At 53.4% G+C, this 20,615-nt stretch overlaps 1 protein-coding gene across 1 annotated transcript; it reads right to left on the reverse strand.

Annotated features, from left to right (window-relative positions):
* Positions 1 to 2,809: 2,809 nt before the first annotated feature.
* Positions 2,810 to 17,870, reverse strand: RNF169 (ring finger protein 169). Its single transcript, XM_032207760.1, has 7 exons — positions 17,834 to 17,870; positions 17,093 to 17,464; positions 12,728 to 12,804; positions 7,798 to 7,944; positions 6,832 to 6,944; positions 5,678 to 5,777; positions 2,810 to 4,076 (listed from the first exon to the last, which is right to left on the reverse strand). Exons 1-7 carry the CDS (start codon positions 17,868 to 17,870, stop codon positions 2,904 to 2,906), a joined length of 2,019 nt encoding a protein of 672 aa, XP_032063651.1. The 3' UTR covers positions 2,810 to 2,903.
* Between the last annotated feature and the right edge of the window lie 2,745 nt (positions 17,871 to 20,615).

Below are 20,615 nucleotides of genomic sequence, written 5' to 3' on the forward strand. Positions count from 1 at the left end.
GGAGGAGGGTGAGAAATTGCTGCCCAGCAAGCATCAAGAAACCCTCGGTGTCACCTTAGGGGCCTCTGCAGATCCTGAGCTGCATCCAGCAAGAAACATTTTGCTTCTCGGATGGCACGCAAAGGAAGCGCCTGCCCGCTGCAGTGCGCGAGGCTGGGAATCTCTGCTCTTTCACACGAAGTTATGTACAATTCTTTGTTTATTATTTTATTTTTTTGTGCAAGCTCCAATGACCTCACACGGCGTTAAATGAAGAAGACATTCGTCGTCGCTTCAAACCACCCCGAATCCCCGAACCTGGCAGCGACGTGGGGGGGACTCGAGGCCAGCAGCTCGCCGGGAGCTGGATGGGGAGCGGGACCTTGCCAGCCTCTGCCTCCACCTTTAAGCAGCTGCCATCGAGCCGTGGTTTTCTCCGAAGGCTGAAGTCAGCAGGCTGGGATCCTGCAGGCACAGAGCTCCGCGAGAGGTCAAGAAAATTAACATAAAAAAAAACCTAAATATTTATATAACCTTTTTCCTTTTTTTTTTCTTAAAAAAAAAGATATTTAAAGACACTGGCCTGGTGCATTCGACTTCAAAATCGTTTTTAGGAGGGGGAAAGGATACATTCAGCGTGTAACCCCCCTGTAAACGTAGTTTGGGTTGTGCAGGGTTGCTCAGAGAGCGCTGGCAGCACCGGCACGGAGGGAACCAGCGCAGCCAGAAAGGAGAAAACCGTCGAGGGAAGGCTGCTGGGGGCTCAAGGGATTAACCGCAGGCAAAGGGCAGAGCCCAGGGGATTTGTATGATTGATAATAAACCTGGATGAACTCAGGAAGTGCACGCTTTAAGTTAAAACAGCAGGGGGGAGAAAAAAAAAATAAGAAGAAATTCTGGGTAAAAGCTGTGGGTTTGCATCCTGAGCTCGTTCTTCAGAAACCGCTGCAGAGGGCGAATTCGGGCCACGGCTCCTCGCCTCCGCGCCGCTCTCCTAGGTCCAGTCGGGCTCTCACGACTCCTTTTCATCCCAATTCACCTCCGGGTACGTGAGCAGGATTCGGGTGGAGTCCGAAGAGCCGCGCCTGATGCGGCAGCACCGTGCGAGGGGGCAGCGACCGGGGCTGGGTTCGGCTTCGGCCATCCAGTAGTTTGTGTGTAAGGAGATACAGGGTTATATAGATAGAGATATATATTACGGAATCCTTGCTATAAGATTTCTCAAAACCAAAGTGTCGATCTGTTGAAATATAGTATTTAAAATATATAAATTTTATCCATTAAAATATAAGATTTCTTTTTTTTTTTTTCTTTTTTTTTTCCTTTTTAAAAAAAAAATCCAGTTCGAGGCGGAAAACGCGCCAGGGTCCTTGCAGTTACCACGAGCGTGCTGGGAGAGTAAAAGAAAACCAGTTCCCTTTTTTTAAAAAAAAGGGAGAAATTGGGCCATTTTGAAGATAAATTCGGGAGGAATTTGGGCAACGATGATTTTCTGGGTCTGTACAACCCCTTTGTGCCGTGGACACGGGGCGTTCAACCCGTGCTTTGGTTCCATCCTGGGAATGTCCCTTGTCCCCTGGCACCGAGGGTCCCCAGCGAACACACTGCAAGCGCTTTTAGAGCCTGATTCCCAGAAATAACCCAAGGAATCACCCCGAAGGATGGGGAAGAGAGGTGAAAGGAAGCAGAGCCCGGAGGACGGCTGCAACCAGAGGCCACGTCTGGGTAGGGACGTGCCCGACCTCGTGCCCCGAGGTGGAAATCTGTAGTGTTATCGCTCGCCTGAGCTCTCGTAGTGGTTCCAACCTGTGGGTGGCAAGCTCGGGGCACGGGGAGGGCAGATTTCACCCCGTGTACCCCCAAACCCCTGCCAGGAACTCGTTGGGTGCTGGGAGAGGGCTTAGGGGTGCCGAGAGCCTGCAGGGCACCCGCCACCTCCTCCTTAGGGCCAGCGTCCCCCTTCCTTCCTCCTCCCTTCCTTCCCCCTTGGATCCCTGAGCAGGAAGGAGAAGAAACCCTGGGAGAAAAGCTGCACGAGCTCAAGCTTCCCGCTGTCATGACCACGAACATAAAATGTCCTGTAAAATCCTGATTTTACGTCCTTTCTCTGCTACATTTTGGCCTCCTACTTGATGAAGCAACCTCGGCGAGGCGCGTTCATCTGTCACCGCTACAGCAGCACAAAGCACGGCCTCCCTCGCCAACAGCCCGCCTGCTTTCAGCTTAAATCCAGCCAGGATGCACAAATATTCGGCTAATATTAAATCTGATCACCGCAGCATCAGGAGAAAGGGGCAGGCGGAGAGGAGCTCGCTCCTCCCAGGACCTCCTTTCCTCCCCACGAGCAGAGCTCCGGGTGCTCCCGGCACAGCGGGATGGCGAGGCAACGCCTGGACGAGGTCCTTCGGGTGAGAAAAACCTCAATAACCTCAAAACATAAATAATAACCCCAAAATATTCGCCCAGAGGCTGAGGCTGGAGGCACCTCTGGGTCCGTCTGGTCCAACCCCTGCTCAGAGCGGGGTGCTGAGGACCCAGGACCCCCTAAAACCCTTCTTGTTAGGGGAACCCCACAGGCACCCGCGTTGCAGTGTGTTCGGGGGGGCTGAGGGACCTCTTTCAGACCCATGGACCAGCCAAGGCTGGAGGAGTTTTTGTGTTTTTTCTTTTTTTTCCCCTTTTTCTTGAAATCTGTAAGGACTCTGGCTCCTCTCCGAACTGGACCTCCAAACGCCTTACCACCGAAAACCGAAAAAAAAAACAAACCAAAACAAACCAAAACAAAACAAAAAAAAAAACAAAAACAGAAACAAAACAACGGCGTGGGTGGAAGCATGACAAAAAAAAAAAATAGCTTTCCTCTAAGACAATCCCAGAAACCTCATCGTCCTCTAAGAAAGGCAACGGCGCCCGGCGGCGCTACTCTACTTGGCGCCCAGCGTGCTCTTGGAGCGCAGCAGGTAGCGGTCCACCCGGACTTTCCTCCTCTCCACCGTCCTGTTCTCGCTGTCGAAAATCCTCTGCAGGTGCAGGGCCAGCCTCCTGTCCTCCTCCTCCTGCTGGAGCTTCTGCTCCACCTCCCTCACCAGCCTCTCCTCCGGGGCCAAGGCGGCGTCCCCCGCCGCGTGCCGCAGTCTCTTGACGGTGCCGTTGTGCTCCAGGTGCTTCGTTTTGCAGCGCCTTTTCCTCCCCCGGCGCAGCGCCGGCGGCTGCTCGCCGATGATGCCCTCGAAGGAGCTGTTCTTCACGTGGATCTGCTCGCCGCTGCTCAGGTATTTCAGCTGTTTTTTCCCCGGCGGTTTGACGGGGACGGGCAGGGCGCCGCCGTCGGGCAGCGCGGCGCTCACCCCCACGAGCCTTCTGCTCAGGGTTTTGGGGCCGAGGGGCAGGGAGGATTTCTCCACCGCCGCTTTCGTTTTGGGGTCGGGGGCTTCGGGCAGGCGCGGGGGGAGGGAGGCGAGGCTGTCGCCCGTCGGTAAGGCCTGGGGATCTCGGGGTTTCTCGCTCCCTCTTCCCGGCGTCGTTTGGCTGATGGAAGGGAAGAAATCCAGCTCGGGGCGAGGAGCTCCCGATGGATCAGGGGGGAGCTGCTCATCCTGAAGCGCTGGCGGCTCTCGGTGGCACAGGTTGGACCCGTCGGGACCCGTGGGGTCCTCCCCGGGCTCCGAAGCCGAGGACGTAAGGGTGGCTTTGTTGGAGAGAGTCTTTTTCACCTGGCGCTCCTGGAAAATCTGCTCCCACTTCTTCAGGATCCTGGGGCTGGCCTCGTAGGTGGTCGGCTTCTGCAGGCTGCGGCTGAGGTTCCTCGGGGTGGATTTGATAATGAGAGGGCTGAGGACCCGGCCGTCCGGGAGCCTTTTGGGAGGGGTGCAAGGGGAGCAGACGATGGGTTTGAAGTGGTTGAGCTCCTCCGAGATGCTGTCGTTGCTCTCGGGGCTGATGGAGCGCTCGGGTTTGTGCAGGGCAGGGAGGGAGGAGGCGGCGCTGAGCACCGGGCGCTTCTCGGCCGTCAGGTCGGGGGCGGAGAGGCAGCGGTGGTTCTGGGTGGACGACAAAACGCCCAGCAGAGGCGTCGAGGCGCTGGTGACGGGGGGAACCTGCAAAGGAAGGCGGCACCGCTCACAAAGCTGCTCGGGGAGGAGGGTTTGGGCAAGCGAGGGAGGGGAGCGGCCACCGCCGCGGCTTACGGCACAGCAGGGAGGATGTGGGGCGTAAGCAGGGGGCACCAGACCCCAAGATAACCCAGGGTTTGAGTTTATTTTAGTATAAGAGCTGCTCTTTGGGCTGCTGGGCGCACACAAGCAGCAATCCCACCCAAAAAAAGCACCCCTGAAGCAATGCGAGAAGCTGAGAGGCAGCTGGAGGAAGCCAGGCTCCTCAAGGGAAGCTCCTCAAGGTTTTTTTGTCCCCTATGAACCCACAGGAGAGGAGGAATAAATACTCAGCCTGGGTTTATCTCACTCCTAAGCAAACCACCAGGAGGGAAGGGCTCTGGCAGAGCTTACGAGGAGCATCTCCAGCACCCCCTCCTGCTGCTCCTACGCCCGGGACGCGGCAGAACCCAGCCACAAATCCATTTACGCACTGATGGGAATGGCATTCTTATTTTTTTCGAGGTGAAATGATTTTATCCCAGCTGCTAACCTGGAAGCCCTGCCCTGCTGCACCCAAAATAGGAATGGTTTCTATGATTTTGGGGTCAAAACAGATTTGTGGAACACCCTCGTAGGGCAACTCTTCGTTGGCCAGGCCCACGAACCATCTACTTGAAGAGGAAAAAAAAATGCCTGGGGAGGCAGGGGAGTTACAGATCCCGTGTTTTGAGCTCAATTTATCTTCTGTCAACCTCCCCAGGGACTGGACCAGGCTTTTAACACGGGACTGACCAAGGTCCATGCCCGAAACCTTGGGGACGCCAGCCAGGTGCTCACTGGGGTCAACCTCACGTACTGACGGGGATGTCACCAGATCCCAAATGTCATCCCCCAACCAAGCTGACCTTCCAAAAGTGGTTGAGGGAGGAGAAAACCTCATGGGTGTCACGGCATCATGGCCTCGAAGCATGTTGTATCCCCACGTCTCCCACTTTTGACGTGGTGACACCCAGTGCTGGTGTTCCCTTGCTAAGCTGCACTGCCCAAAGCCACCAGGACCCTTGAGAAAGCTGCAGCCACCAGGAAATTCACTTTTTCTCTGGGATCTGAGGGAAGCAGGACCTGGCCAACTCTTCCCGTGGCAGAGAGCTCGGTGAAAGCGCAAAAGAAAGCGCGCTCGCACCAGGCGAGCAGTGAGTTTTGCTCCTCTTAAACAGCTTTGGAAAGAATAGGGGAGAAAGAGGATTTTTTTTTCTAAACTTTAAAAAAAATAAAATCTCTTTAATTGTCTGGAGATTCAGCCTTGGCAAGAAAATGAATTACCACACAAAGGAGGGAAAGAGCCCTTCCAATTACGCCACAAAGCCAACAAAGAGCTCTGCCAGCCGTCCAGCTCTCCTGCTCTGTAATTCCCAACCTCGCAGGATTTTGCTGTGAGCTGCAGGGAGCAGATCAGCCTCAGGGCAAATAACGCGGCCCCAGCAACACCCCAGAGCACCAGGACTTTGTATCTGCAGATTGCTGGCGTTGGATGACCTCAGATAAGGGCAGGGAAGACATCAAAGCCTTCCCCGCCCCGCCACGCGCCGTGGAAGCGGCCGTACCTTTGTTTTGCTGGCTGGGGCTGATCTCTGCCTGCTCTTTGATCTCTCCTGGATGGTGTCAGTGCAGCTGCGACTCCTCTCCACCTTGGAGGTGAGGTTCCTGGAAAGCAGTTGAGACGAGATAAGGGTTGATAAGAGTCGATGTGAACTCCCCGTCTCGGCACCGGCACGATGAACGGTCCCGGGAGAGGCTGGGGCTGAGCACAGGACACCCAAAAAGCCTTGAGTTGACCACGTCCCTGTGGACAGAGCCCCAAATCCAGCTTGCTGGGACAGCTGGATGCTGCCCACCCCCGTGCCAGGACCTCATCCTTGTCCCCCACCCTCTTCATCTTCATCCCCGCTGCCTCGTGGCCGTGGTTTGCCTCGCGTGGCTACACCACGAGCCAGACCAGACTGAAAATGGAGCCATCGACGAAAAACACTCGGACTAGATGATCTTTGAAGCTCCCTTCCAGCCAAATTATTCCCTATCAGGCAGAAATAGGGACCAAAGGGACCTGCCTGCATCGTTCCTTGGGGCTGCCGCAGCGCTGAGCTGCTGAGCCCAGGGTTTTGGGCAGGGAAACCTTCAGGTCGAGGGAGCTGAAGCAGCAGTCGGGATGAATTCTCCTGACCACGGCACCCCAGAGCCCCGGTGTGTGGTCAGGGTCTCCCCACTGAACCCCCCAACGCCTCCCCTAATTGTAGTTAATTGAGGTCAGAGCTAACGACAGCACTACAGAAGCCCATGGGCTGCTTGTGTGAGGTCTCACTGAGGAGCTGTTTGAAAAAAAGCTTGAGTTTAACACAAAGAATTCTGTTCTTCAATGATTTTTGTAATTTATAATGTCAATGACTTTATTATATATATATATTTACATTTATATATATTTATTATATATATATTTATATTATTTATATAGTCAATGACTTTTCTGCATCATGGGATGAACACGAAATGTGTTAACCCCCAGGATTTTATAACAGGTAGGAGGAAGTCAGACACTTTACCAATGCTAAAATTTGAGAAAAGTTATTGCTTATTATGGATTTGGATCGGATTTTAACAAATTCAAAGCTTCTCGGGTACGTACAGAAGAACAGCAAGGAGAACAAGATGTTTACATCTGTGATGGACATTGATAAGCTCGAATCAAGCCTCAGCATCTTACCCTGAAAGGAAGGCAAAGGAGTAGGCACTGGTCTTGGACACGAAAGCTGAGCGATGCGTTTGCTTGCCCTGGAAGGGTTCTTCATTCTCCGAATCCGAGAGGCGTTCGGGAAACTGAAGTCAACCAAGGAAGAGTTAGCTGACACGTACGACAAAAAAAAATCACTTGGAAAACAAAGGGATTTCTCGCAGAGGTATTAAAGACTCCAAAAGCCTCTGCTGTGATTACACCTAGAGGAAATAAACCAAGAAAGCAGCCTCCCAGCAAGGTAAACGCTCGTGGATTCTCTTCACTGGAGCCGTAACAGCTCAGAGGCTGGTTGCAGAAGCATAAATAATGGCAAAAAATAAGCACGCAGCTCCTCCGGAGAGCTGTGACTCACTGAACAAAGATAATTTAGTGATCAGACACTGGATGGACAGGAAGCTTGAGAAAATCCCTCCACAAAAACTACTACAGGAGGTGATTCAGTGCCCACATAATCCGCTGCCAATCCCTAATTCTTCAGAGCGTTTCCTGTGGAGTCTCAGAGCTGAACTGAGAAACGGGCACCGCTCAGCAGGAGATGTGCCCACAGGAACACCCGTGGGCATGAGGACCCAAAATAGATACCCAAAATAGGGTGGGCACCTCTGCAGGTTTAACCCATGTGTTTGGGAGAGCTGCAGCTCCAGTCCTGAGCGGGGTGAGCAGAAGGGGAGAAAAACCCCCAGAAGAACATCTGTAGTCATAAAAAAACCTTGGAAAATAGTTCTCAATAGCACAGATCTTTATAAACTCTTAGCTCATCCCCTTCGAGGCTATAGAGAAGTCAATCCTGGAAAGCACCCAGCGTCAACATCCAGTGTCAAAGGAAGAAAGGCTTTAAAAAAAAAGCAATTCTTGCCCCACGACTGGATCTCAGCAGTAATTTCACCCCCCCAGACAGTGTCTCTGATGTGGATTGCCAAGTCCGAGCTTACTTACACACTCCTGGCTCGCTTTGAGCACCGCAGATTCGTCTTTTTTCTGCTGCTCTTCCGTTTTTCTTTTCCCTACGTCCATGTCATCCAGCACGAGCCTGTGGATCAGCTCCTCCGACGCTTTTTCTTCTTGTAGTTTTTCTTCCCTCATCTGGAAAAAACAACGACAAAAGGAGACAGAGTCATCGGAGTGTCTCGGGTGCCACACCTGGCTGTCAACGAGGGATATCATAAGAGAAACAGGAATATGCAAGGCAAAGCACATTTGCAATAATTTCACGCGAGCTACGCTTCTTTTTTTTGTGTTTTTAAAGTCTTTTTTAAGTCTTTTTCAAGTTGGTTACAGCAATTCTCCAATAAATTCCAGGGATGTGTTGGGATAAAGACCCAAAGACATCGTCCAGCCCTCTGACGGCCAACTGGAGGCCCGAAGATCTCCAACTGGAGGCCTGAAGTTTTAATTCTTTCTAATTTTCACGTGGTTTTAGACGTTTTCAGGTTGCTTCTACCACCGGCAGCAATTCCAAAAGGCTACGAGGTGACATATTTCATCTCCACGTGCTGCACTGCTGCGTTTTCCAAGCCTGAAGGCTCAACAAGGCATCCCAAGGAACATCACTGAACAAGAAATCCTACAGAACATCACTGAACAAGGAATCCCACAGAACATCACTGAACAAGAAATCCTACAGAACATCAGGGCAGCCCCAGCAGCATCTCCCACCCGTGCCCTGCACCGATGCTGTCCCAAATGCCCCTTCCAGTCCCAAATGCTCCTTTACCTCCCCATTTCGGAGCTTGTGCAGCCCAGGAAGAAGAGCAGTGGGGTTCAGAGGAGTGCCAACCCTTCCCCTGCCCTCCTGGCTAAAGCAGGAGCCCTCCCAGCGACCACCTCCAACTACCCAAGGCCGACCTTTGTTTTCCAGCAGCTCCTCCTGGCGCAGAGCTTTCAGCCTTCCCGAGCCCGGGGGTTATCCCAACGTGGCCACGGGCTCTGCTGAGAGCCAACAAAGCTTTTCTTCTCCTCCTTTCCACCACCTCTTCCCGATGAAGATCTGCAGACGCCTTCGGCACCACCGCGGGGCCGAGCCCACCCGGGGCAGCATCACCCTCGCCTCTCCTCCCTTGGCTGCCCAGCTTCTCACCTCTCCCCGAGCTTCAGCTCGCACGTAACGCCGTGAATAAACCCCGTAGGTACGTGCAGGGACCTGCTCCTCCCTCCTCCACCCACCTCCGTGAAGGGTGATCCTCCTCTACCAGCCCCAACCTCGGAGAGCTGCAGCTCCACCGCGCCGATCGTGTTGAGCACCGACACCTCCAAGCTCTGTTCGAGCCGAGTGCCGAGGCTCTGGCAGCGAGGAGCTGCCCCGAATTTCCCCTATTTTTCTTCTGGGGGCTCCCCTCTTTTCTCCTGGGGCACCGCCTTTGGGCACGGGTGGTTTTTGCTGGGAGCTTCGGGTGCTCGTCCTACGGCGCCGCGCACGAAGAGCGTGGGTGACACTGCGACAGCTCCTCGCTTCGCCAAAAATACTCAGGGTTTTCGTTCCCTGCTGCAGGGGAAAAAAAAAAAAAAAGCATAGACATGCAAGGGAAGCTACCCTAAAATGTGAAAAGAAAGGAAACGGAGTTCAGCGGGTTACAGGAACAGCACAGTGGGGTTTGTAGATTAGGAAGGACCCAAACCCTACAAAATCCAAACCCCTAGGGACGAAGGAGAGAGGAGGAGAAGAGAAGGTAGAAAAAGATGTAAAAAAATCATCATTTGGCGGGTTGTGGGTGTTCAGCAAACGGTTTCAAAGGCAGATTTTACTTCTGGTTAAGCAATGCTTTAAGATGTGTCTTGAAATTCCCCATCTATTCCCCATCTGAAGCGAGAACTACAACACATCATCTGCTGAAGAGATTATCACCACGTGATTTAGACGTGGGGAGAGCTCTGCTGCACATCTCGTGAGCTTTCAGCAATATTTCTGCGCTTCCAGAGGCCTTCAGGAAGGATCTGAAGGAAGAGGTCGCATCGAGGCTCGTCGTGAGGATGACTTCTTGGGCTGGCCGGGTCCTACCCAACGCTGCTGGGGCTTTCAGCTTTATAAAATGAGGCTAGGTGGAAGTCTTCTGTCTTTGTTTTTTTTCCTCACATCCAAAATTATACTCAGCTCCCAAATGTGAAGCCACAAGCACACATAAAAATGCACGGGAATATTTAATTTTAGGCAAACCTGTGGACAGACAGCTTTGGAGACAACAGTGAGCAGGTCCTTAAGCAAGTGGGTCCGTGTCAGCATCCTTGGACATCTTCTGTGAGACTTGTGGCCAAATTTCTGTCCCTGCTGGTTGCAAACGAAGCCAGGCACTAACGATGAGAGGCACAGTAATCCTAAAACATCACTTCAAGCAGCCTCGTGTAGATTATCTCCGGGAGAAGGTGATTACATTACAGCACCGTGCTAGGACACGAGGAGTGGAAACTGAAGCAAGCCAGGGTGAAACTTCTCCCAAGCACCAAGCGATGAGACCAGAGGGAACGGCTGCACCAGGAGAGGTTTAGGGTGGATTTTAAGAGAAATTTCTTTCCTGAAAGGGTTGTGAGGCACCGGAACGGGCTGCCCAGGGATGTGGGTGAGCCACCATTCACTGGAGGTCTTCAAAAATTGTGGAGATGTAGAGCTTGGTAGCGTGGCTTAGTGGTGGACTTGGCAGCGGTGGGTTTGAGGTTGGACCAGATGATTGTAGAGGGCTTTTCCAACCTGATTCTGTGATTCTTTCCCAAAAGTACCTGACGTTACCTCTGCAGCATCTCCGAACTCCTGGGTGCTGCCCCATCAGCTGCTGCCAGCAGCAGGGTTATCACACCGGGTTTTAACCTCCCGTCGCCGTTTCAGCTATCACATTTGGCACTTAAAAAATGCCGTACGAGCCACTGATTGATTTTTAAATGGCAATTTTTGCTCAAGATGTGGAAATTTCAGCATTGCTGCTTGAAAAAAAGTCTGGTAGACTCACGCCTGACCTCTCCTCCTCGCCGCACGACGCCGAGCATCAGCACACACCTCGGCAGCAGCTTCCCTACTGCAAGCAATCGGCCACTCACGACAGGATAACGTAGCAGGATGAGCTCTGTTTGTAGCACATGGAAACGAAATCCTCCTTGGGAAGCACATAAAACACAAGAGCACCAAGAGAGCTGTGTAAAAGGAAAATTATTCTTGTTATCCTGCGCGTAGGCAGCAAACCCTTCACCTTCCTCCGAGAGCCAGGTCACCCCTGGTGCTGAAAAAACCCCACCACGAGGTTATCCACTTTGAATAAATATTCTTCGGTGTGCTGTTCCACTGACTGCTTGGTTTTGAGTGCAAAAGGCAGGGCAGCAGGGCCAGGAAAACAACTCACACGTCTGGGGGATGCAGCAGCTGCTTGGAGGCTCAGGAAGAAGTCCCCACGGCACTGCTGGGTGACACCGAGGGAAGCCCGGTTCCATGCCAGCTTCAGTTCCCAAATCCGAGTCCTCTGCCTCATTCAGGTTCCCCAAAAGCACCAGGAGTCTCTTCCTCCTGTGAAGCAGCAGCCAAAATTCCCCCCTGGAACAAGGGAGAAGCTGGAGCACATCGTCAGCGCCGCGCTGCCGGCAAGGCCACGCTGCCCTTTTCCCTGGGGCGAGCAAAAAGGGGAAGAGGAAGGAGACAAAACCATCCCCAAAATGCCAGAAAGACGTTCAAGCATTTCCTCCTGGCGGGTGGGGAAGGGAGAAGTGCTGGTGCTTGCTTACGGGGCATCTTCTTGTTGAGGTCCAGCAGCAGATGCCAGAACTGCTACGGGTTGCTGCAGCCCGACCAGAGCTCAGATTGCTCCTCTGAGCCTCACAGCACCAGGGGCTGGCTCCCAAAAGAAGTCTCCCACTTGGAGAGGGTTTCTAAATTTCTAAATCTCCCAGTGAGATCTATAAAGCTGCTCCTGTAGGCATTACCCCCGGACCTGGCAAGGAGCAGCTTTATTTCTTTGCTAAGCCAAAGACACCCCGAGTACACTCATCCTCCGGGTCCCAGTGAAAATAAATTGCCCAATCCATGTCCAAGTTAATTAATAAACCAGACTTTTGTCTCTCTGTGCCCACTCTTGCACCTGCCTGACCCACCTCTGCTTCAACAGAGAGCCTCGATGCTGGCAGAACACCACCTGAACACCAGAACACCACCCCAAAACACCATCACAGGGACCAAGCTGCTGCCCTGGCAGGGCCAAGCATGAGTCCAGGCACAGGATGGGATTAAGGATGTGGGATTTAAGCAAATTTGATTTAATTGAACCTTCATCCGCTCTGCTACAGCAGCCGTTGCTTTCGCTGCAACATTTCTCACTTACAAAGCAGCCAGCTTGCATAAAGGACTGGATGATTTAGATTCAGTCAATCCCTAGTTTAAAGATAGAAAATGTTTTCCCAGATTCTAATTCCAAAATAGCTGAAAAGTTGTTTTCCCCCCCTCTTAATTTTTGCCTTTCAATAACGTCTTTTCCTGCCCAAGAACAGACAGAAAGCTCGAGTTTGTGATGGATGGTTAAGGAGAAGGATGTTACTCCAGGAGCAAGGAGAAGCCACCCTTTACTGCAAAACTTTTTTATGGGATTGGCTTTTTATGGGATTTTATCCACAGGTAGGGATGCTCTGATAAACCCCACACAACCCAGGGCTGTGTGAGGTCCACGACAGACGGTCTGTGCCCATCTCCTGGCTCTGGAAAGCAGCTCACAGCACCAAAAACCATCTCCTGCATGCTTGATAGCTGCCAGCACCTCCCTGAACTGCTTGAGCAGAGAAATGGGATAAATTGGATGTTGTTCCAGAGCAGGAATTGAAATCCCTTCATCGTCCTTGCAAGTGGGATGGCGTTCCTGCTGGGAATCCTGGAAGAAAAACCACAATAAAAAAAGTACTGTACCTTCCTCAGCTGGCTTTCGTATTCTTCCCGAAGCTCCCCAGGCTTGCTCAGCTTAATGGGTGCTCGGAATATGAAATCTGGAAGGAGAAGGAGAAGAAGGAAGGGCATTTTAGTGGGGGTGGCTGGGGCTGCTCAGCCTCGTTGCCCCACTGCTTGCCCAGCACCTCCCGCAGCTCTAGCACACCTTTGCCTGCCAGCCTTGTACCCATGGGCACCCCAACGCAGTCTAAGGTGGACGACACAGGCTAAAAGCTGATAAAAACCCTCTTTGCCCCCATTTTTCTCCTAACTTCACCAACAGGAGCCCGGTAAGAGAGGGAGCAGGCGCGCCGCCAGGTCCCGAATTTAACAAATCGAGCGGTATTTCTGCGAGGCTCGCGTGCTCCAAGGGCAAACACACCTCCTGCGGTTGGAATATGGGCTAAAAGGCTGTGTTGTCCCTAAAAAAAGCTGCTGCTTCACCTTGTAAGAGCTGGTGCCAGGACAGAAATGCCCTCCCCGTGCTGCAGTCCAGCCACAGGCGGTGTTGGTCGTGGCCCCGAGCTCCCCGCGGGCATTATCGGGTTGAATTTCCATCTGTGATGCTCCTACAGCAACCTCTGAGCGCCTGGGGCTCAGCTCAGACCTTATTTTCATCACTAAAAGGTATGTTTTACCCCCAGATGCACAGGGTTTAGGGACAGTGGTGCTTTCCCAGCCCTCTTCTTTCCAAAATCCCGTTCTTGCTTTGGGGCCGGTGCCCGCGCCAGGGCAACCTCAGCTCCCAGCTCCTGCAGCTGGCAGAGGGGCCTCATCCTGCAGTGCTCAGCCTCAAAAAGTCATCGATTCCTGCACCGTATGAAAGGACAGCACATTTCCTAATTATTTAACATCATTTCTCATTATAAGTGGTGTTTGATGTGCAGCCTCAACACCCCTCGACGCCTCAAATCCTCTCGATTTCATCTCAAAAAAGGGGGCAACAGACCCCAAACAGGTCACCTTGGAGCAGAAATCCTTCAATTCCCCATCCGTCCTCCTGCAAGCCGAAGGGGAGCTGGTAGAGGCACACAAAGCCACAAAATAGATCCATGCACGCAATAAAAGGAGGATGGAAAATGAGAAATCCACCAACGAATGGGAACAGCGGGCGGAGAAAGAACGAGATGGTGAAATAATATGAAAATATTGGAGATATGAAATGTTTTGGAGTTTGTGATCATAGATTTTTTTGCAAAATGAACAGGAGCACGGACACAAGCTATAAATAACGAAGATGTGAGAAGGGAAGGCGTTTTGGAAGAGCTTTCCTGCTTGTTGCTTGCTTGTGGCACTGGTGTGGTTTCCCTGGCTCCTGGTGGCTGTGAACAGGTCTTCTGCAAGGATTTACAAGTGAAAAGCCACCTTTTGCATTCAGAAGCACATAAAAAACCATCCACGTAACCAGCTATAACCACTTCTCAGCAGGATGCTCAATTTACTCAATAATTATTTTCCAAGAGCCAATGATCAACAGCCAGGAGAGCATCCCACGTCGTCACCAGGACTAGCTCAGGTCTGCTCCTAACCAGTCCCTTCGTTAGCAGCTCGAATGGTTAAACACAACGAGGAGGAAGAGGAAGGTGGTGCTCCTTGGATGTGCTTAATTAAGTCACTTGAAGCCTCCGATGCTGCAGCTCTCAGTTGGGTTTTTGGAGTGAATCCCTGCTTTTCATGCAGTGCTTCGCCAGGAGTGTTGTCTGTAGGCTCACAGGGCTGTGCTCTGGAGGAAAAAATAACCTGGGGACAGGCCACAAAAAGCAGAAGTGGAAGGAAATTAAGGAATCACCAGGAAACGCTCAAGAGCTTGACTGGTCTAGGCCGGCAGGACAAGAGGGAAAGCGTGTGTTTGGGTTGTTATACAAATGTGGCTGTGAAATTCCTTTTTTTGGGGATGTTTTCCCAAACTTTGACCTCGGTGCAGCAGAACAACCTCCCCATGGCTTCCCAAAACCACCTGCAGGTCTCTTGCTGAAATTAGCCGTGTATTATCCATGCCCCCAGCAAGCAGCTCCCAGTTCCTGCCCGGCGTAACAAGCCTCTTCCCTGGAAAACTGAATTCCTGCTTCACTCCTCACTCTCCTGCCACGAATTTCACTCCCCTTGTCTCGCTGCAGGGCACTCCATCATCCTTGGAGAAATGTGAGCATCCTTATTTTCTTATTTCTCGGCCTGAGCAGCTCTCCAGGAAGGTAGCACGTCCATCTTTGCTCCTCTCGGCTACTTTTGCCCCAAATCCAGGCCAAGGCCAGCATCCAGGGGCACGTTTCCAGCTTTTCCAGCTGCCACGTGGGACCCACGGGTGCTCGGGGGGAGGAAACAGGAGCTCAAAGGGCAGCGGGCGCCTCCTCGCCGCTCACCTCCGTCCCCTTTTGTTTGGCAAGCGCCACGACGAGGACTTTGTCTTCCCGTGTATTTGTACAGCACTTGATCCCTGAGCTCTGCCAGGGTCTGCACAGGTCCACTGCTGTGTTCAAATCCCAGCAAAGGACCGAAATTGAGGCTCAAAACCAGTGCTGGTTGCCCAGTTTGAGCTGGAAGCTTCATGCAGCATCTCTCGTGTTTAAAAAACAAACAAACAAAAAAAAAAAAAACACAAAAAAAAACAACCAACCAACCAAAAAAAACCATGAAAAGTATTTTTCTAAATCATTTCAAGTGATTTAATTGTGTCAGCTTATTCAGTGTTTGCTAAGAGCCTGGGGGCATCCCTGGGGGACGCTGCTCCTGCTTCTACACGAAGAGTTGGCCAACGTCATGGGGAGGCCGCTCGTGAAAGGCCACGGCAATCAGGAGAGGGCCTTGGTGCTCTGAAAAAAGCCAACGTTGCCCCTGTCCAAAAAGGAAGGCCTCACCTCGATCCCTGGTGATGGAACAACTCATCCTGGAAACCACCTCCAGGCACGTGGAGAAGGAGATCGGGAGCAGCCACCGTGGATTTACGAAGGGCAAAGCAGGATGGGGCTTGCCTCGATGATTTTAGGCTCTTCTCAGCAGGGCCCAGCGATGGGACGAGAGGCAACGGGCATAAAATGAAATGCAGCGACACCGAAAACGCTTTTTGGGATTCCTGCCGGGGTGGTTAAGGTGGCTGCAGCAGGGCCAAGGCGATTACCAGGTGCAAAGCTCACACATCTTGAGACAACGTGAGACCAGCATGGAGCCCAAACTCATTTTGTCATCAAATATAAGCGTTGCTGGACTGTGGATGTTCCAGGCAAGGGCAGACCAAGCAGGGCCAACAACCAGCGAGGAGCAAGGACCAGCTCAGTGGGAGGTTTTGAGGCGAAGAGGTGGTCTGGTGGCTGGCCCTCCTGTCCCAGTGTGGTGCATCTCCCCTCCAGGCAGCCCCTCAAAAAGTCATCAGAAGCACCAGGGCTAAGCAGCGTGCCGGTGGTGCTGAGTTCATGAGGAAATTCAGGAGGAAATTCATGAGGAAATAGCTGGGACGGGGAGGAAATTCCATGCAAAAAGCTCAGCCATGATGGACTCGTTGTCAGCGAGGACCAGGACTTCTCCACGATTCCTCTCTCCAAGCACAAACCTGCCTGATGTTCACTGATCCCTCCGGCCAGCACCTCCATAACCTTTATTTTTTTTGGGCGGATGGGGTCCTGATGCCCTTCGCCTGGGGCTGGTTCTCATAATGAAGGGGTGGTGAACCTGGTGTCCCATGTCCCCTGGTGGTGGTGAGGCAGCTGTAGCCCCTTTATAGGGTGTTTTGGGTTGGAAAGGACCTCAAAGACCACCCAGCTCCAACCCAAACCATGGGCAGGGACACCACCCGCTAGATTAGGCTGCTCAGGACCTCATCCTACGTGGCCTCGAACACCTCAAGGGCTGGGGCATCCACAGCTCCTCCGTGCCAGCGCCTCACCACCCTCAGGGCCAAGAATTTCAAAGAACCCCAGTCAGAGTTGGAGGAATTTCAGAGAACCCTGCAGCCATTAGGGCTGGGAAGCCCCCTTGGGACCATGCACCACCCATGCCACCACCCCCCATCCCTTAGCAACACCTTCCTAAACTCCCTATAACCCCCTCCTCCCACCTAAACCCCCCATTTTTTACCTAACCCCCCCCTTTTTTACCTCAACCCCCCACCCTCAACAAACACCCCCCTCCCCTCGCCCCTCCACCCTCCAACTGCCCACCCCACTCCCCTCACACCCTCACGCCCCGCCCACCTCCGCAAGCCCCACCCCTTTCCCCACAACCCCCGCCCCTTTCCCCGTACAAGCCCCGCCCACCGCCTATATAAAGCCCCGCCCCGCGCTCCCCCTCCCTCAGCCACCGCGGCGGCGGTTGGCGCTGGGGGAGGGGCGGGAGCCGCCGCTGCCGCCGCCGCACCTGGGTCCGGTGCCCGTTGCTGCTGCTCCCCCCCTCCGCTTCCTCCACCTCCTCCTCCGGTCCCACCGGCGGCGGCGAGGCGGCCCCGGCACAACGGGCAGCGGTGGCCGGGGCCCTGCAGGCAGCGCTGGAAGCAGGCGAGGCACAGCGAGTGGCGGCAGGGCGGCGTCACCGCCTCCGCCAGCGCCTGGCGGCACGCCGGGCACTCCGCCACCGCCTCCTCCGCCGCCATCGCCTCATCCTCGGGCTTCTCCGCCGGCCCCGGTCGCCCTCCCGGTCGCCGCCGCCCTCGTCCCAACGCGGCCCGGCCGCCCGGGCCCGCCGCCGCCGCCGCCATCTTCTCACGCTTGGAGGGGACGCGGCCCCGCCCGCCTGGGGCTCATCTCCATATTCATGAGGCGGCGGCCACGCCCCCTCGTGAATATTAACGAGGGGAGGGGATATAAGGAAGGGGGGGCGGCCCCCGAGTTCTGTCAGCGGCCGCGGGGGGAGGTGGGGGGTACGCGGCCCGCGGCTCGCCTCAGGGCGCTCCCCTCACGCTGCCTCAGTGATGAAAGCACCGCACACAATCCCTCTTTATTAAAAGCCTTTTTCTGTCCCTTTTTCTGTTTGCATCCACTGGTTGCATTCCCTTTTGGGCTCCCCTTCGCCTCTCCTGCTGCCCACAGGCACCCAGGGGCTCCACAGAGATCAGGTTATAAGCTCTGTGCTGTGGAGCACAGAGCCTTTTTCCACACAAACCATGCAGATTAACATTTCCTGGGTCATATTCACTCATGTTTTACCATTTTATACATTAGCGTTACGCTCGGTGCACATGCAAACCCAAAAAACCCCGTTTGCAAACCCAAATCCCAGCCTGAGGTGGCCTGGCTGAGGATCGAGGGGACCTGCACCCAAACTGCTGGGCTCCCTCAGCCCAGGCGAAGAAATGGGGCGAAGAAATTGGGCTAAAAACCCCAGAAAGCAGCCCCATGGCACTGAGCAGAGCCCGGCTCCTTCAGGAGGAGGCTGCCGGGACCACGCTGCCGCTGTCAGGGTTCGAAGGCTCAGTGGCTTAGGGTCAATTATTTCCATTAATAACCCAAGAGATGGGGCAAGATTCATGGAAAATGGGGCTGGCCAGGTCCCCAAGGGGTTGTTCCCTCATCCCCTTTCCCTGCAGCGGGATCAGCTCAGCCTGAGTCAGTCCCGAGCAATGCTTGTTCATCCTGTTCTTAAAAACCTCCTGTGCTGGCAACCCACCTCCCCCCGGGGCGGCTGCCGGAGCCTATCCCCGTCACCAGAAAGTTGTTTTTTTTTCCCATTGTTAGGCATAAATCTCCTGTAATTCAATTTTCCTGCTGGCCATATTATCCCACACCCCTCCCTGCTGCCCCGGGCGAGTAACGGAGGAGTCCGGGCTGGCAGCTCCCTTGAATTAGCTGCTCCCCAAATTGTGCCCTGCTTTGGGGATCAGGTCCCAGGGCAGGGGGATGTGTTGCACCCCAGCTTTCCCTCCCGTCCCTCTTCTTCTTCATGCCAGGAACCTGAGGGGGAAACGGGATCTGTCCCAAGGGGATTGTTAGAAAGGTCCTGGGCACAGTTCTGGCCTCGAGCAACTGGTTCCATCCCATCCCCAGGCATGGTTTTGGGGTTAGCGAGGCCACAGATTATTTCCCCTAAAATATTTTGGATATGGCCACGAGCAAGGCTACATGCAGGCTTTTGAGGTCAGACCCTGGCTTGTCTGGATGTGCAATATGGGGTGCACAGCTCTGTCCTCTCCATAAATCGCGGGGGCAAGGAGGTTTGGGCAAGTCACTGCTCTGCTGCTTGGGTTATTCACCTAACAGAGGGCCCGTCCAGCAATTACATCCCAAGGTTTTTAAAGGAAGATTCATCAGTTTTAAGATCGTTGGAGATGAGTTAGCAGGGGAGGAAGAGGGGGATAAACCATCCCTGAACTCTCCGCGTCCCTGAAACTTCCCCTGCTGTGAGCTGGCCCTTTCCCATCCCGGCTGTGGGGGCTGAGGATGGGGGTGTCACTCCATCACAGAAGGCCACCAGATCAGTCAGGCACAATTTACCCTTGGCAAAGCCCTGCTGGCTGTCTCACATCACCTCTTTGTCTTGCTTTTGCCTCAACACTGCTTCCAGGAGGATTTTTTTTTCCATAATCTTGCCAGGCACAGAGCTGAGGCTCACCGGTCTGTAATTCCCCGGCTCCTCCTTTTTACCCTTTTCAAAGATAGGAGTGATGTTTCCCTTCTTCCAGTTACCCAGGACTTTGCCTGACTTCCAGGACTTTTCAAATACGATGGAGAGAGGCTTGGTGACTCCATCAGCCAGTTCCCTCAGGACCCCGGGTCAATGGCATCACCCCCAAAGACTTGTACCTGTGGAGATTTGTTCTCTCTTGGCTCCAGGTCACCGTGTCCACCATCTCTGGTCCTCTCCATCCTCCAGCAGCTCCTCATCAACTCCAACTGCAGTTGGAGCTCGTTTACCTGCAGCTTTATAATCGTCCTAAAATCCTGGTGCCAATACATCCCCAACCCCGTTTCCTACCATGTCCATCTTCAGAACTTCTTCCTCAGCCTTCAGCTTGGCCAGGGTGAGGTTTATTTATTTTATTAAGCCTGTGTGAGGCTTAATTCCCTCAAACAGAGCTCTTCCCTCTTTGGGTATTGCCTGAAGCACGGATTTTAGGGGTGCTAGGGCTGGGTGCCACCCTGATGACGATTGTGCTCAGCGCCCTGGGCACGTGTCTGCTTTCAGGGGGCTTGAATCAGCTAGAAGAAAAAAAAAGCCTGTTTTTTTTTTGGTTGTTTTTTGGATTTTTAAGCAAGTCTTGGTTTCAGCATCCCCCTCCAAAGCAACTCGGTGCTTCTGCTGGTGAAGGAGCAGAGGATTTCCGTGAGCCCATGCGAAAATCAGAGCCCTGGTGCTGGTTGCTATGGAAATCTCTTGCGTTTTCTCTCCTGCTTCTTTTCATCTATTTACTGTGGCACTAAAACTATTTGTCTTTTTAGCCTTAATTCAAGCCCCTGGTGAAGGCCCTCTGCTCACCCGAGCGCTGGGCAGGCAGCCGAGAACGTGTGGAAGAGCGGAGAGGAGGAGGTGAAGCCTTGAAACGCTTGAAAAACCCAAAAGAGGATCCACAAAACACCACGGAGAAGCTCATTGACGGGGTACAACAGAGCCTTCGTGGCCTTGTAAAGCCAAAAGACAACCTGAAAAGCCGAAAGACAACCTGAAAAGCCAAAAGACAACCTGAAGGAGGCGGTGGGTTGGTGCTGGGAGTAACTCCTCGTGGAGCACTGAGCCACCCCGCAGAGCTCCCGAGGGCAGCAGTGGGGTTTGGAAAGGGCTTAATTCCCAGATTTTCTCCCAGATTTTCTCCTCCACATCCAACCCGACCTCGACGGGGCTTGGTTTCTGAGTTTCCTGCTCGTCTTCCGACCGCAACGCTGTGGCTGGGATGTGTGGAGCTCAGGGCTGGCCTGCAGAGGGTATCCTAAGCCTGTGCAAGGCTCCAGCC

Source organism: Aythya fuligula, chromosome 1 (assembly GCF_009819795.1).
Source record: "Aythya fuligula isolate bAytFul2 chromosome 1, bAytFul2.pri, whole genome shotgun sequence".
In the NCBI taxonomy this organism is placed as follows: domain Eukaryota; kingdom Metazoa; phylum Chordata; class Aves; order Anseriformes; family Anatidae; genus Aythya; species Aythya fuligula.

Bases quoted from the DNA above. Each gene is read 5' to 3' on its own strand.
- RNF169 (XM_032207760.1), bottom strand. From the start codon at position 17,870: ATGAGTGAATATGACCCAGGAAATGTTAATCTGCATG. The intron at 12,805-17,092 runs GTGCGGCGGCGG...TTCTCCTTCCAG, and splicing joins GCAACGGGCACCGGACCCAG to ATTTCATATTCCGAGCACCC. The intron at 7,945-12,727 runs GTACAGTACTTT...TGTTTTTTCCAG, and splicing joins ACGAAAGCCAGCTGAGGAAG to ATGAGGGAAGAAAAACTACA.